This window comes from Schistocerca piceifrons, chromosome 1 (genome assembly GCF_021461385.2).
Source record: "Schistocerca piceifrons isolate TAMUIC-IGC-003096 chromosome 1, iqSchPice1.1, whole genome shotgun sequence".
NCBI lineage: Eukaryota > Metazoa > Arthropoda > Insecta > Orthoptera > Acrididae > Schistocerca > Schistocerca piceifrons.
In genome coordinates, this window is record NC_060138.1 from 540,759,341 (window position 1) to 540,772,878 (window position 13,538).

Genomic DNA, 13,538 nt, shown 5'->3' on the forward strand with positions numbered 1-13,538 from the left:
GAAATTGTAGTGAAGTTTTTGTGCCAAATGTTACACCTCTTTTACAGCCAATGGACCAGGGCAAACTGCAAACATTAAAACTGATTTACAGAAATCAATTTTTAAGAATGCTGATCCAAAATGATAGCATTCTTTCAGTGGACAAAATAAAAAAAAGACCAATGTGAAGGATGTTGTTTATTGGGCCGCTGAGGCATGGGAGCATATTCCAGAAAATACTCTGAGAAAATTGTGGAGAAAACTGTGGACATCTCTTGAATATCAGGACAACCTAGTTGAAAATGAAGAGGAAAATCTACTACAAATGATACAGACAATCCCTGGATGTGAAGAAGCTAGCGAAGGAGATGTAGATGAGTGGATGGCAGCAGATGAGGCATGTGTGGAGAACCTTACTGATGCTGATTTGGTTGCTGCTGTGACTCAAGACCAGGAAGAAGTGGACTGCTGTGATAGAAGTGACAATGAGGCTGAAAGTGACAAAGGAGAGCTGGTGCCACACAGTGATGCAGTAGAAGCCCTTGACCTCACACTGCGTTTTTTGGAGAAACAGTCCACTGCTACACCTGCTGATTTGATGCTTATGAGACGATAGTGCAACTGTGCATCATGTATCAGTGATATGATTCACTGATGACATTGCTATCCTCAGTAAATGTAAAGAAGAATTACAGGATGTGTTAGATGGAATGAAAATTAGTGAATTTCAGACTATGGATTAAGAGGAAACTGAAGAAAGATGGAAGTAATGAGTAGCAGAAATGAGATTAATAGCAAACCGAAAATCAAAATTGGTGACCACAAAGCAGACAAAGTTAAGGAATTGTGCTACCTTTGGAGGGGGAGACAGAGAAAGGGGGGGGGGGGGGACAGATGGATGGAGCAAGGAAGACATAGAAAGTAAATTAGTATAGGCAAAGAGGATATTCCTAGCTAAAAATAGGGTCTTGGGGAATAAATTTTTAAGAATGAGCATTTGGAACACAGTATTGAGTGGCAGTGAATCATGAACAGTTGGAAAAGCAGACAAGAAGAAAATCAAAGCATTTGTGATGTGGTGCTATAGAAGAACATTGAGAATAATGTGGACTTATAAGGTACAGAATGAAAAGTTTTTCTGCAGAATATGTGAAGAAAGGAACATACAGATACACTAACAAGAAGAAGGAACAGGATGATAGGATTGTTAAGACACCAGGCCATAACTTCCATGGCACTAGAGGGTTAAAACTGTAGAGGACATAAAACGGTTAGACGACTGATGACTTAAAGAAAGGAAGCTTCAGTACGCAAAATGAAAATCAAACTTCATTGCCATCAGTAATGGCTCCAGTTCCCCCCCCCCCCCCATCCCCCCCCCATCCCCCCTCCCCCCCTCCCCCCCATTCCCACCAATATTAATGATAGCTATTTTTGAAACTCTATGTTTATACTTGTTATTCAATTCTTAAGTTTAATGTCAGTAGCCATCCTCAGTTATGAAAAAGATATATGAAAGCCAATAATGGTGCGTGTATGATATAAATGCGGTTCTGCATGGTACTGTGGACTTATACTGTATTGGATGAATATATACACAAATAAAATGACACGTGACTGTTCCCTATGGATGCTAAGTACAAAGTTAAGTCTGTGGTCAAGTCATAAATTTTACTTTAGAAAATGCATTTTAGTCATGAGGTAATGGTAATGTGATGAATGAAGCATCAGTTCAGAGGTGGTATAGCATGTAGATGGAAGAATGCTCACAATGAAGATTGCTTGTGCTGGACCTCAGTGGTGACCAATTGACTCAAAGCAAGGATTTAAACAAAAATTCAAGGAGATAGTCGTTTCACAATTAGTGGACTGCACTATCTCTCCAGACATTTCAAGACCTGTGTTGTGGAAGATTGTTAGTGCAGAACTAGGCTATAAAAATATGTGCCAGGTGGGTTCCTCAAATTTTGTCAGATGAACACAAAATGAAATGAATAGCAGCTGCATTGACATTTCTCAGCCACTGTGAAAAGGATGGGGATGAATTTTTGAATCACATTGGCACTGGTGATGCAACTTGGATATCACATTTCGCACCAGAAACAAAGTGCCATTCAATGGAATGGTGGTATTCGCAATCCCCAACAAAGCCAAAAGTTAAACAAAGATTGTGGCTGTGGTGTTTTGTGCCTGTAAGAGTCTCCCACTCATCGACTGCATACCTAGAGATGAGACCATAAAGGCAGCAGCCTACTGTCAGATGCTTCAATGACATCACCGCTCCATTGAACAAGTAGCATGGAATGATAACCAGTGGACTCATCCTCCTTCACGATAGTGATCAGCCACATGCAGCAGGAGGGACACAGGACTTGCTTCAGCAACTTCAGTGGGAAATGTTTTAAAATCTGCCATACATTTCAGACCTAGCACCAAATGATTGCCATTTATTCCCCAAATTGAAAGATTTTTTTTATAGTGAAAAATGCTACAAAAGTGGTTATGAACTTAAAGAAGCCATTAATCAGTGGTTCAACAACTTGGCAGCAACTGAGTATGCAGAAGGCACAGAAAAGCTGGTGAAATGGTATGACAAGTGCCTAAATTTGAATAGCGACTACGCAGAAGAGTTGCTTGGGTATCAAATTGTTTGTAAAATACAGTTTCATTTAATTATGACAAATAAAAATTTCTGTAGAAAAAAAACTTCTCTACTTTCCAAATGACCCTCATAGTTTATATCTTTAATTCTGAATGCTGTTTTGAGGTGATGTAACATGGACAAAAGCTGGTTTTACAAATATAAAAAAAAGGAAAGAGAAAACAAAAAAGCATGAGAAGACTAAATGCACTTGCAGAGCTTTCAATACAGAAAAATGCATAAGTTGTCATCCAGTGATGAAGGAGAAAGTTATTCACATTTTAATGCAAATTATAATAAAAGAAAGGATTTCATTTCCAAATGGACGAATCAAACTTCAACAGCAACAGTTTAGGTTAAAGTAAGTAAAAAGTGTTTGATTTTGTACTTTTATGATTCTATCAAGTTTCTAAGTAAATTTTCTTTTTTTATAAATTTTTATTTCCTTTTACACAATTTTGAAACAAACACCAAAAATTTTATGGAGCTGCATCCCTACTAATTTTAGCTATGAGCCATGAATGGTGCCATGCTTCTGATGCTAGGTGATAGTGTGTGCACTGACTGGCACTAATAAATGAATGAACACTGCAGAAGTAGATTTTTACTTTGTGAAATAATACGTGTTTAGAGTGTGTAGTGACTTATGTTGAGAAATTAGTGGCATCAAAACAGTACTGTACTCTAAGAATAAACTGAATAAAGGTGCACTATTTTAAACAGGCTGTCTTGTATTTGGGTAGTTGGAAGCTCTAATTCCCATACTGTCATTCTAATGTAGGCTTTTTGTTGGTTCCCTAAATTATGCCAGACAAATAGGTTGGTCTCACTGTAAGCCATGGCTGACTATCTGTCCAGTTCTGGCCAACTAGACCTGCAAGTGTGTAAATGCCAGTGCCTGAATACATGAATTATTTTTATAGTCTTCAGTTAATACAGTGACAGTCCACTATCCACCTGAAAGTGATACACAGATGAACTATTCTACTGTACTATACTGTTACTATTACTACTATTACTACAACAACAACAACAACTCTGCTACTACTACTAGATTCGATCATCATATTCAGATAAATCACTGTATATCACATTTATATCTAAATCATTGAAGGTAACTGTGTCTAATAACAAACTGTCACTGGGCACTGCATTATATCTTTTAATTTGCAATGGAGACTACACTGTGGAAAGGTAATTAAAGCTGAATATCAAGTAACATCAATCAGCATTTCCGGTATTTGAGAGAATATCAATATTGAAATCTTTCAAAAAAGTCATCAGTTAGGAAGTCTGTATAACCTGGTCAAAACTGTATCAGACATATTGTGAATTTCTCTTGATTTCAGGCTCAACCACATTCTGTGACACATTCGTTACCAGCATTAGCCTACATTAGACCAGGGAACTTCTTCCTGTAAGTCCGCAGCTTGTGGTCGTGCGGTAGCGTTCTCGCTTCCCGTGCCCAGGTTCGGTTCCTGGCGGGGTCAAGGATTTTCTCTGCCTTGTGATGACTGGGTGTTGTGTGATGTCCTTAGGTTAGTTGGGTTTAAGTAGTTCTATGTTCTAAGGGACTGATGACCATAGATGTTAAGTCCCATAGTGCTCAGAGCCATTTGAACCATCTTCCTGTAACAAGACCATACACACACACATGGTCTGTGGACCATTGAGTGATGGAATTGCAAGTCACTGAGGCTCTACTGACTCAGATGGTTTCATTTATTTATTTCAATATTCCTTGGGTCATAACAGTGATCTCTCACTATGATGTGGAACCCTCAATTAGTCTGTAAGTACAATATATTCTCTTAGATGAAAATATACCAACATATTAAGGATTTAAACAAGTTTCTCTTCATTAGCTTTAAGCCACTAATCTATTTCTATAATGATATGCCGAACAAAAGCGCTGGCAGGTCGATAGACACACAAACAAACACAAACATACACACAAAATTCAAGCTTTCGCAACAAACTGTTGCCTCATCATTTTTCCCACGTGGAATGTTTCCTTCCGTTATATTGAATCTATAATGATATGTATTTACATAATAGAGGGAAACATTCCACATGGGAAAAATATATCTAGAAACAAAGATGCTGTAAGTTACCAAACGAAAGCATTAGTATGTTGATAGAGACAATAACAAACACAAACACACACACAAATTTCAAGCTTTCGCAACCCACGGTTGCTTCATCAGGAAAGAGGGAAGGAGAGGGAAAGACGAAAGGATGTGGGTTTTAAGGGAGAGGGTAAGGAGTCATTCCAATCCCGGGAGCGGAAGGTAATGAGCCAGCTTCATCCTAACTCACAACTTCTTCACATTCGAAGGCCAGACATACCAACAATTAAAGGGAACAGCCATGGGTACCAGGATGGCCCCCTCGTACGCCAACCTATTTATGGGTCGCTTAGAGGAAGCCTTCTTGGTTACCCAGGCCTGCCAACCCAAAGTTTGGTACAGATTTATTGATGACATCTTCATGATCTGGACTCACAGTGAAGAAGAACTCCAGAATTTCCTCTCCAACCTCAACTCCTTTGGTTCCATCAGATTCACCTCGTCCTACTCCAAATCCCATGCCACTTTCCTCGAGGTTGACCTCCATCTGTCCAATGGCCAGCTTCACACATACGTCCACATCAAATCCACCAACAAGCAACAGTACCTCCATTATGACAGCTGCCACTCATTCCATATCAAACAGTCGCTTCCCTACAGCTTAGGTCTTCGTGGCAAACGAATCTGCTCCAGTCCTGAATCCCTGAACCATTATACCAACAACCTGAAAACAGCTTTCGCATCCCGCAACTAGTACAGAAGCAAATAACCAGAGCTACTTCCTCATCCCCTCAAACCCAGAACCTCCCACAGAAGAACCCCAAAAGTGCCCCACTTGTGACAGGATACTTTCCGGGACTGGATCAGACTCTGAATGTGGCTCTCCAGCAGGGATACAACTTCCTCAAATCCTGCTCTGAAATGAGATCCATCCTTCATGAAATCCTCCCTACTCCACCAAGAATGTCTTTCTACCGTCCATCTAACCTTCGTAGCCTCTTGGTTCATCCCTATGAAATCCCCAAACCACCTTCCCTACCCTCTGGCTCCTACCCTTGTAACCACCCCTGGTGTAAAACCTGTCCCATGCACCCTCCCACCACCACCTACTCCAGTCCTGTAACCCGGAAGGTGTACACGATCAAAGGCAGAGCCACGTGTGAAAGCACCCATGTGATTTACCAGCTGACCTGCCTACACTCTGAAGCTTTCTATGTGGGAATGACCAGCAACAAACTGTCCATTCGCATGAACGGACACAGGCAGACAGTGTTTGTTGGTAATAAGGATCACCCTGTGGCTAAACATGCCTTGGTGCACGGCCAGCACATCTTGGCACAGTATTACACTGTCCGGGTTATCTGGATACTTCCCTCTGAGACCAACCTATCAGAACTCCGGAGATGGGAACTTGCCCTTTAATATATCCTCTCTTCCCGTTACCCACCAGGCCTCAATCTCCGCTAATTTCAAGTTGCTGCCACTCATACCTCACCTATCATTCAACAACATCTTTGCCTCTGTACTTCCACCTCGACTGACATCTCTGCCCAAACTCTTTGCCTTTACAAATGTCTGCTTGTGTCTGTATATGTGCGGATGGATATGTGTGTGTGTGCGAGTGTATACCTGTTCCTGTTTCCCCCTAGGGTAAGTCTTTCCGCTCCCAGGATTGGAATGACTCCTTACCCTCTCCCTTAAAAACCCACATCCTTTCGTCTTTCCCTCTCCTTCCCTCTTTCCTGATGAAGCAAACTGTGGGTTGCGAAAAGCTTGAAATTTGTGTGCATTTGTGTTTGTTATTGTCTCTATCAACATACCACAAGCTTTCATTTGGTAAATTATATGTATTTAACTTTATATCCAAGTCCCCCTCTCCCACACACACACACACACACACACACACACACACACACACACACACACACACCTTGTTTTCAGAATAAAGTTTTTTGGGGCATGGAGTGAGAAGACAGGAAGCATAGTGTACTCACAAGTGAGGCGGCATGGGCAGTTCGAGGCCCTCATTACGTTACACGGTCCATACACCTCGTCATGATGGCGCTTGTGCTCATTACCAGTCAACAGGCTTTCCCCTGCTGGCAGATGTGAGACCGTATCTTGCAGAAGAGTGGCTCTGCATCATACAGATCTTGGTACTGCTCTGGCTGCAGCTCCAGTACTTCCCCTTCCACACGCACCTGCAACACAGAACACTGCACATGTCAACTCTGCTAGGTAGTGATTGGCACAATTGAGGACTTAATGGAACTCTGTTTTAAGAAGCAAAAGGAACTGAATACAAGTCTCAGAACTTTCATGAGTTCAGCCTTGCTGGCAAGGCAACATATGCTTCAGTCAGACAGCAGGCTGTACTTGTAAGGTTCTTGGTTCTCAGGTATGTATCTGACATGCCTGCATCCATAAGGCCAGATTTAATGTCATATGCAGAACCTCTAAGGAATAAAGTTTTATGTACTTGAAGCAAAGTAACAATCATTCTTGAAAATAGTTTTTCAGATAACATTTTACATTTTTAAAAATTTAAAAACATTAAAAAAAGGTGTTTTGGATTAGTAGGCATTTTCATGTGATTTGTCCGGCTGAAGAGCACTTTTTATTGCCTCACCTTATCATTCCTGCTTGAACTCATTATGGAGACAATCTACTAAAACTGCATAATATGAGTTGTCATTATTTTACTTTCTACAGATGATGCCTTGCACATCCCAAGAAACATCTGCCACTAGCCTTCCTACCATTGTAAATAGTTTCTTCTGTTTTGGTGCATATCCATGTTTGCAAACCAATTGGTTTGACTGTAGTTTTGCACCTAGTATGTGACAATAGATTCATCTTTCACAATGTCAGACAGTCTTCAGATACCACTTCAATTTTTTCATACATGATTTTGGAATGGCTTTCAAATTTTTTTCTTATCAGAATTATGCATTCATCTTTTTTATATGCAGAACTTCATTCAAGGTATATTCGTACTGAATGTTTGCAATGTTAAGAATTTTTAATGCAGTGGTTTTGTGAGGTAGGTCTCAAGGACAGAAAAAATAACCCACTAGACAATAGAGTTAGAGAGGGACACCAGGTGCCATCATATGTCTGGAAAAGATAGGTTGTTGACCTATAACTCAGGGATAATGTGCAATGGACAGGCCTCCAGATAAGATGATTTGTCACTTAACAGGATGTGGTGTTTCTGTGAGCTAAACTAAATGTTACACAGGAATGCTTACAAAAGGAACTTATATAGTAAATGTATTTTAGCATGGGAAAGGGGGGTGTTACACAACAGTGACCAAAGTTGCTTTTGAATAATTATATTGGTGTGATGAATAATATGAGCTTGCTAATAAGATATAATGATGAATTATATCTTAACTCAACTCATTCAGGAACATTACTGCTAACTCTAGATATCGGATCCAGCTCTCGTCATAGCTATAGGCTTGTTACAGTAGTTGCCTGCTGACTTGTATGTGGCTGCTTAGCATCAGTGCATCATCCACCAATTGCCTATTAATGAAAAGCGCTATGCACTGAAATTAAAGTCCACCTGCCAATATTCTATTTCTCTCAAAGTAATTACAAACACCCATTACAGTGATTCTGAGGTGATTTTTAATGTAATGGACATATTAGTATTTCATTTTAATCCAAGTATATGATGGGAAAATGTCAGTTGTTTCAGAATAATTTTTGTAATGAACATCTGAAAGCAATTTAGATGTGATTAAAAAAACATTTTGTGCAAATAAGAACAATTATAATGTACTTTAATAACATTCCTGCATCTGGAGAAACTAATCCTTTCATTAGTTATTGATTGGAAATGCTGCACTCAGCTTTAATTTTTATAACTGATAAATGTACAGTATGTAATATATATCATTTTAACAGGTTAGAAAGTATGGTATCAACACTTGATCATCTCATGTAAAGTTAATTCCTGATCTAAAATTAACAGTAAAACTATGCACTCCATCTTCTATCATGATGCTATAGATTTTTAGACTTAACTCTCAGAAGCAACTTACTTCTGTCATACGCTGCAGCACTTGTTCTACTATTATTAATGACAAGTAAAAGACACTCACATATAGCTTTCAGCCACAGCCTTCACCTGTAAAAGAGGCGTGCACACACACACACACACACACACACACACACACACACACACACACACACACACACACACTGAAACACAAGCAAGCACACCTCGTGCCTACACGACCACCAACTCCTGCATCCCGACCCGCAATGCCATTCCAGTCCGAGATGCTGGAGTTGGTGGTCATGTTTACATGACATGTGCTTCCTAACCTGTACTTACCGTCCCAAAATCTCAGCAGTCTCTTCAAGTCCATCTCTGTGTTTTACTGGTGAAGGCTGTGGCCAAAAGCTATAAGTGCCTTTTAATTGTGCCTGTCTGCAACTTGATGTGCCTTCATTATGGTAATTAGGAATCTGTCTTTTTCCTACTGTGTTGATATTCCTACCTGGAGTTTCCATGTTTGTTATTAATGACATTTATTCATTAATAAACAGATTTACATGATGACACTTCATCCTAATGAGTTTTCCTTAACTAGATTTACACCTGGATGGCAATTCACTTTTTAAATAAAGATATTTTCTTATTGCACAATACTATGCAACATACTATATATATATATATATATATATATATATATATATAAAAAGAAAGATGATGAAACTTACCAAACAAAAGCGCTGGCAGGTCGATAGACACACAAACAAACACAAACATACACACAAAATTCTGCTTTCGCAACCTATGGTTGCCTCGTCAGGAAAGAGGGAAGGTGAAGGGTATATGTACATGTCAGGTACATTGTGTTTTATGGAAGAAATCAGAATACATAGACATTTGCTGATACTATTTACTCCATGAACGGTGTTTTCCAAAGAGTGAGGAATCCCAATGTGTCAAAGATTGTAAGCAAGTGAGGTGACTCAGTGGTTAAGTCGTATGTAACACATTCAGGAAGACTGGGCTTTATTTCGTTGTTACAAGATTTAAGTTTTCCATTGTTTCCCTAAATTGCTATGTCAGGATCTCTCAATTTTCTTCTCTGTCCTTTCCCAATCTGATCTTGTGCTTTGAGGCCCTAACAGACTTGTCATTGATGGACCTGTAAACTGCAATTTACTTTCTTCTGGAGAATCTGAGTACACTCTGCTGATGGCTTTATAATGTTTTTGTACAAACTGTGAAGATAAGACCCAATTACTACATCATATATGGGGCAAATAGTCAGCTATTACTTTCACATTTCATCAGTTGGTGGAATGGATAGTCCACCAACGTGTTCCCCAGATAACACTCGGTAAGCATGTATTGAGCTTAGAGGCAACAGGTTGGACAAAGTCTTGTGTACTTGTACAATTGCAGTCATGTGTTGCTTTTAAGAGGCTAAAAGACATTCTAATAATGTTGGTCAGCTTATTAAGGGTCAGCCTTCAATCCAAGATGCTCTACACTGCCAATGTGACTAAATCCTCTCCTCCTGTATGCTGATGATCTCTATTTCCTAACCTGTACTTACCCTCCCGAAATCTCAGAAGTCTCTTCAAGTCCATCTCATTCAGGTTACCTCCTGGTACAACCACTGGCTATTCAAGATCAACTCTTCTCAGATCCAGGTAATGATTAGAAGACAAACTGACCATAACTTATGCCTCAATATCTTCCACTTAATCATTTACACCCGTTATGTCCACTTAACCAAAACATTAAAATATCTCAAAGTAGCTCTCGACCAGAAACTATAATGGAAGACTATCTACTAAACATACAACAGAATACCCAAAATTTACTAAAACTTCTAACCAGCTGAACGTAGGGTTTGCATCCCTCACATATACTACACACCTTCAAGGCCTTTATCTGACATATTAATTAAGCTATATCACCAGGACTTCCATGGAACCTAAATTCTATCATTCACTGTAAATTCTGGAATGGCATGCACCGAGCCTCACCTTTATATCCACCTTCTGTACCCCACCCAAATCCTGTATGAACCTATAAATTCTCCGCTCTGCTATCACACATTGGACTTCTGCATATTTCCTGCACTTCCAGTTTATTTGACATCAACCACTCAATCATTTCTTCTCCAATTGCCAACCCTCATACTCTGCCACACTTTCATTGGCACATCCCTGCCAACATTATGCATCATGCACACTGTCAACATCTTATTGCAATGAAACATCTCCCAACTTAACCACTAAATCTGCCCAGAGACCCACCCATCCTTCCAGCTCCATCAGAATACTCTTTTTCCTCTTCTTATCCACACTGTCCTCCCCCCCCCCCCCCCCTCTCCACGCCCAGCAGTTTTATCCAAAGTCATCATCCCTCTGGCAACGAACGCCGCAGGTTTTGAATCTACGCCAGATGGCATGGAACTTGATCACAACTAGAGGTCTCTGGTCTCTGCAGCAGTCGTGCCATATGCTGTGGCTGCGCGCACTCCTGGCCCCAAATATAACATGAGGGCACCATTGTGGAGCACATGATATGCGATCCCAGTGGCCAATAGCGACATACCCTGTCGTGTATTTAGGGAGCTGCCTCTCACTCAGTGAGGCAGTCTGGTCTATGCGTTGAGTTGGTTGATATCTCGCTGACAGACATCGTGTTTCTGTTGCGTGTGCTTACTCCCCGTTTACAAGTGGACATTGTTTTGATTCCGTGAGGTTACCTCTTGTGACCCCATTGCTTAATACTTTGTTGTTGATCTTTGTTTCTTGCTCGGTTGTCCGTCATCATGCTTGTCCTTCCATTCCTGTTCGTCTGTCTTGTTGGTTCGCAGGCCGCTCCCACTCGGTCACGCCACATTTTCGTTAGCGGCAACTCCGTGACCGTTCCTGTCACGGTTATAACATTCCCCATTTTTTCCATCCTACATCCTTAAAAAATAAATAATAATAGTAGTAGTAATAAAGAATAGGCCTCCGGTATGTTCTGCCTGTCGTAAAAGGTGACGAAAAGAACAAACCACTAATAGGGCTAATCCCCCTTTTAGTGTGATTAGTTGGTTCAGGACAGAACTAAAGAAGCCTCGGACAAGTGCCGTCATGGTCGGGGACGACGCTTGAACCCTATGCCCGCCCACAATGGTAACGACACTGCTAGCCAAGTGGAAAATGATTTAAATCCAAATAGAGGTGTTTTGCAGGATATGCTTCCTGCAACCACCCTAGAAGGAAAACAAAGACAGAGGATGAGATGGTCAGATGAAGTTAATCGACACCTCATGTTCTGTTATTACCAAGCAACAAACCTAGGAACCAACACAACTGGATACAGATCACAAGTATACACAACATTTATTACCAGATACCCAGAATTAAAATTTTTAACAGAACAATGACTAGCTGATCAGATCTGTGTAATAATCAAAAATAACAGGACACCCCAGTCAGATTTAGAAAACATCAAACAACAAGTACAACAAATACTGGAACAAAATAATGTGCAATCAGAAGAAGAAGAAAATACAGTAATGGACTCAAACATGCCAGAGCAAACAAACAAAGAACAACACGCATCAATTAAACAATCAGAGGAAAACGAAATCTTAAGACAGCCACCAGAACAAGCACAAATAGAACACGAAGTGACACCTATGTTAGATATAGAAGAAAAATTTCAGCTGACATTTATAGAATACAAAGACACAAATAAAGACATTAGACCATTCTTGCATAGACCACCAAATAACCCACAAGTCGAAACAACAATAAAAACTATCAACACAATCATACACACCAAAATAAATGAAAACACAACTATGGAAGAGGTACAACTACTGGTTTATATAGGAGCACTCACTACACTAAATATACACACTAGGCAGAGATCAGAACCAACCAACACTCAGAAGAAACCCACAAAACCAGCATGGCAACACAGGCAACAGATCAGAATAGAAAAACTGAGAAAAGACATCAGACAGCTAACACAATTTATAAGAAATGAAATGTCAGAAAAAAAAACGAAAAAGGTTAGGTAAAATCTCACAACAAGAAGCGATAGAGCAATTAGATGAAAAGAAGCAGAAATTACAAGCATTGGCCAAACGACTTAGAAGATACAAAAAAAGTGAAAATATAAGGAAACAAAACCAAACATTCAACTCAAACCAAGAGAAATTTTACCAGACAATAGATAACACACACATTAAAATAGACAATCCACCAAACATAACAGACATGGAACACTTCTGGAGCAACATATGGTCAAACCCAGTACAACATAACAGGCATGCATGGTGGATACAAGCAGAAACAGACACATACAAGATGATACCACAAATGCCTGAAGTGATAATTTTGCAACATGAAGTCACCCAAGCAATTAATTCTACTCACAATTGGAAAGCCCCTGGAAAAGATAAAATAGCAAATTTCTGGCTAAAGAAGTTCACCTCAACACATTCACATCTAACTAAATTATTTAACAGTTACATTGCAGACCCATACACATTCTCTGATACACTTACACATGGAATAACTTATGTGAAACCTAAAGATCAAGCAGACACAGCAAACCCAGCTAAATATTGCCCCATAACATGCCTACCAACAATATACAAAATATTAACTTCAGTCATTACACAGAAATTAATGACACATACAACACAGAACAAAATTATAAATGAAGCACAAAAAGGCTGCTGCAAATGAGCATGAGGATGTAAAGAGCAACTGATAATAGATGCAGAGGTGACATATCAAGCTAAAACTAAACAAAGGTCGCTACACTACACATACATTGATTACCGAAAAGCTTTTGATAG

At 39.8% G+C, this 13,538-nt stretch overlaps 1 protein-coding gene across 1 annotated transcript in view; it reads right to left on the reverse strand.

The window, feature by feature from the left end:
• Positions 1-13,538, reverse strand: part of LOC124799495 (pyridoxine/pyridoxamine 5'-phosphate oxidase-like) — a 193,035-nt gene that overhangs the window by 5,401 nt on the left and 174,096 nt on the right. The window contains 3 exon segments of the mRNA XM_047262928.1: positions 6,684-6,718; positions 6,721-6,774; positions 6,777-6,890. Of these exon segments, the coding sequence (XP_047118884.1) occupies positions 6,684-6,718; positions 6,721-6,774; positions 6,777-6,890 (203 nt within the window).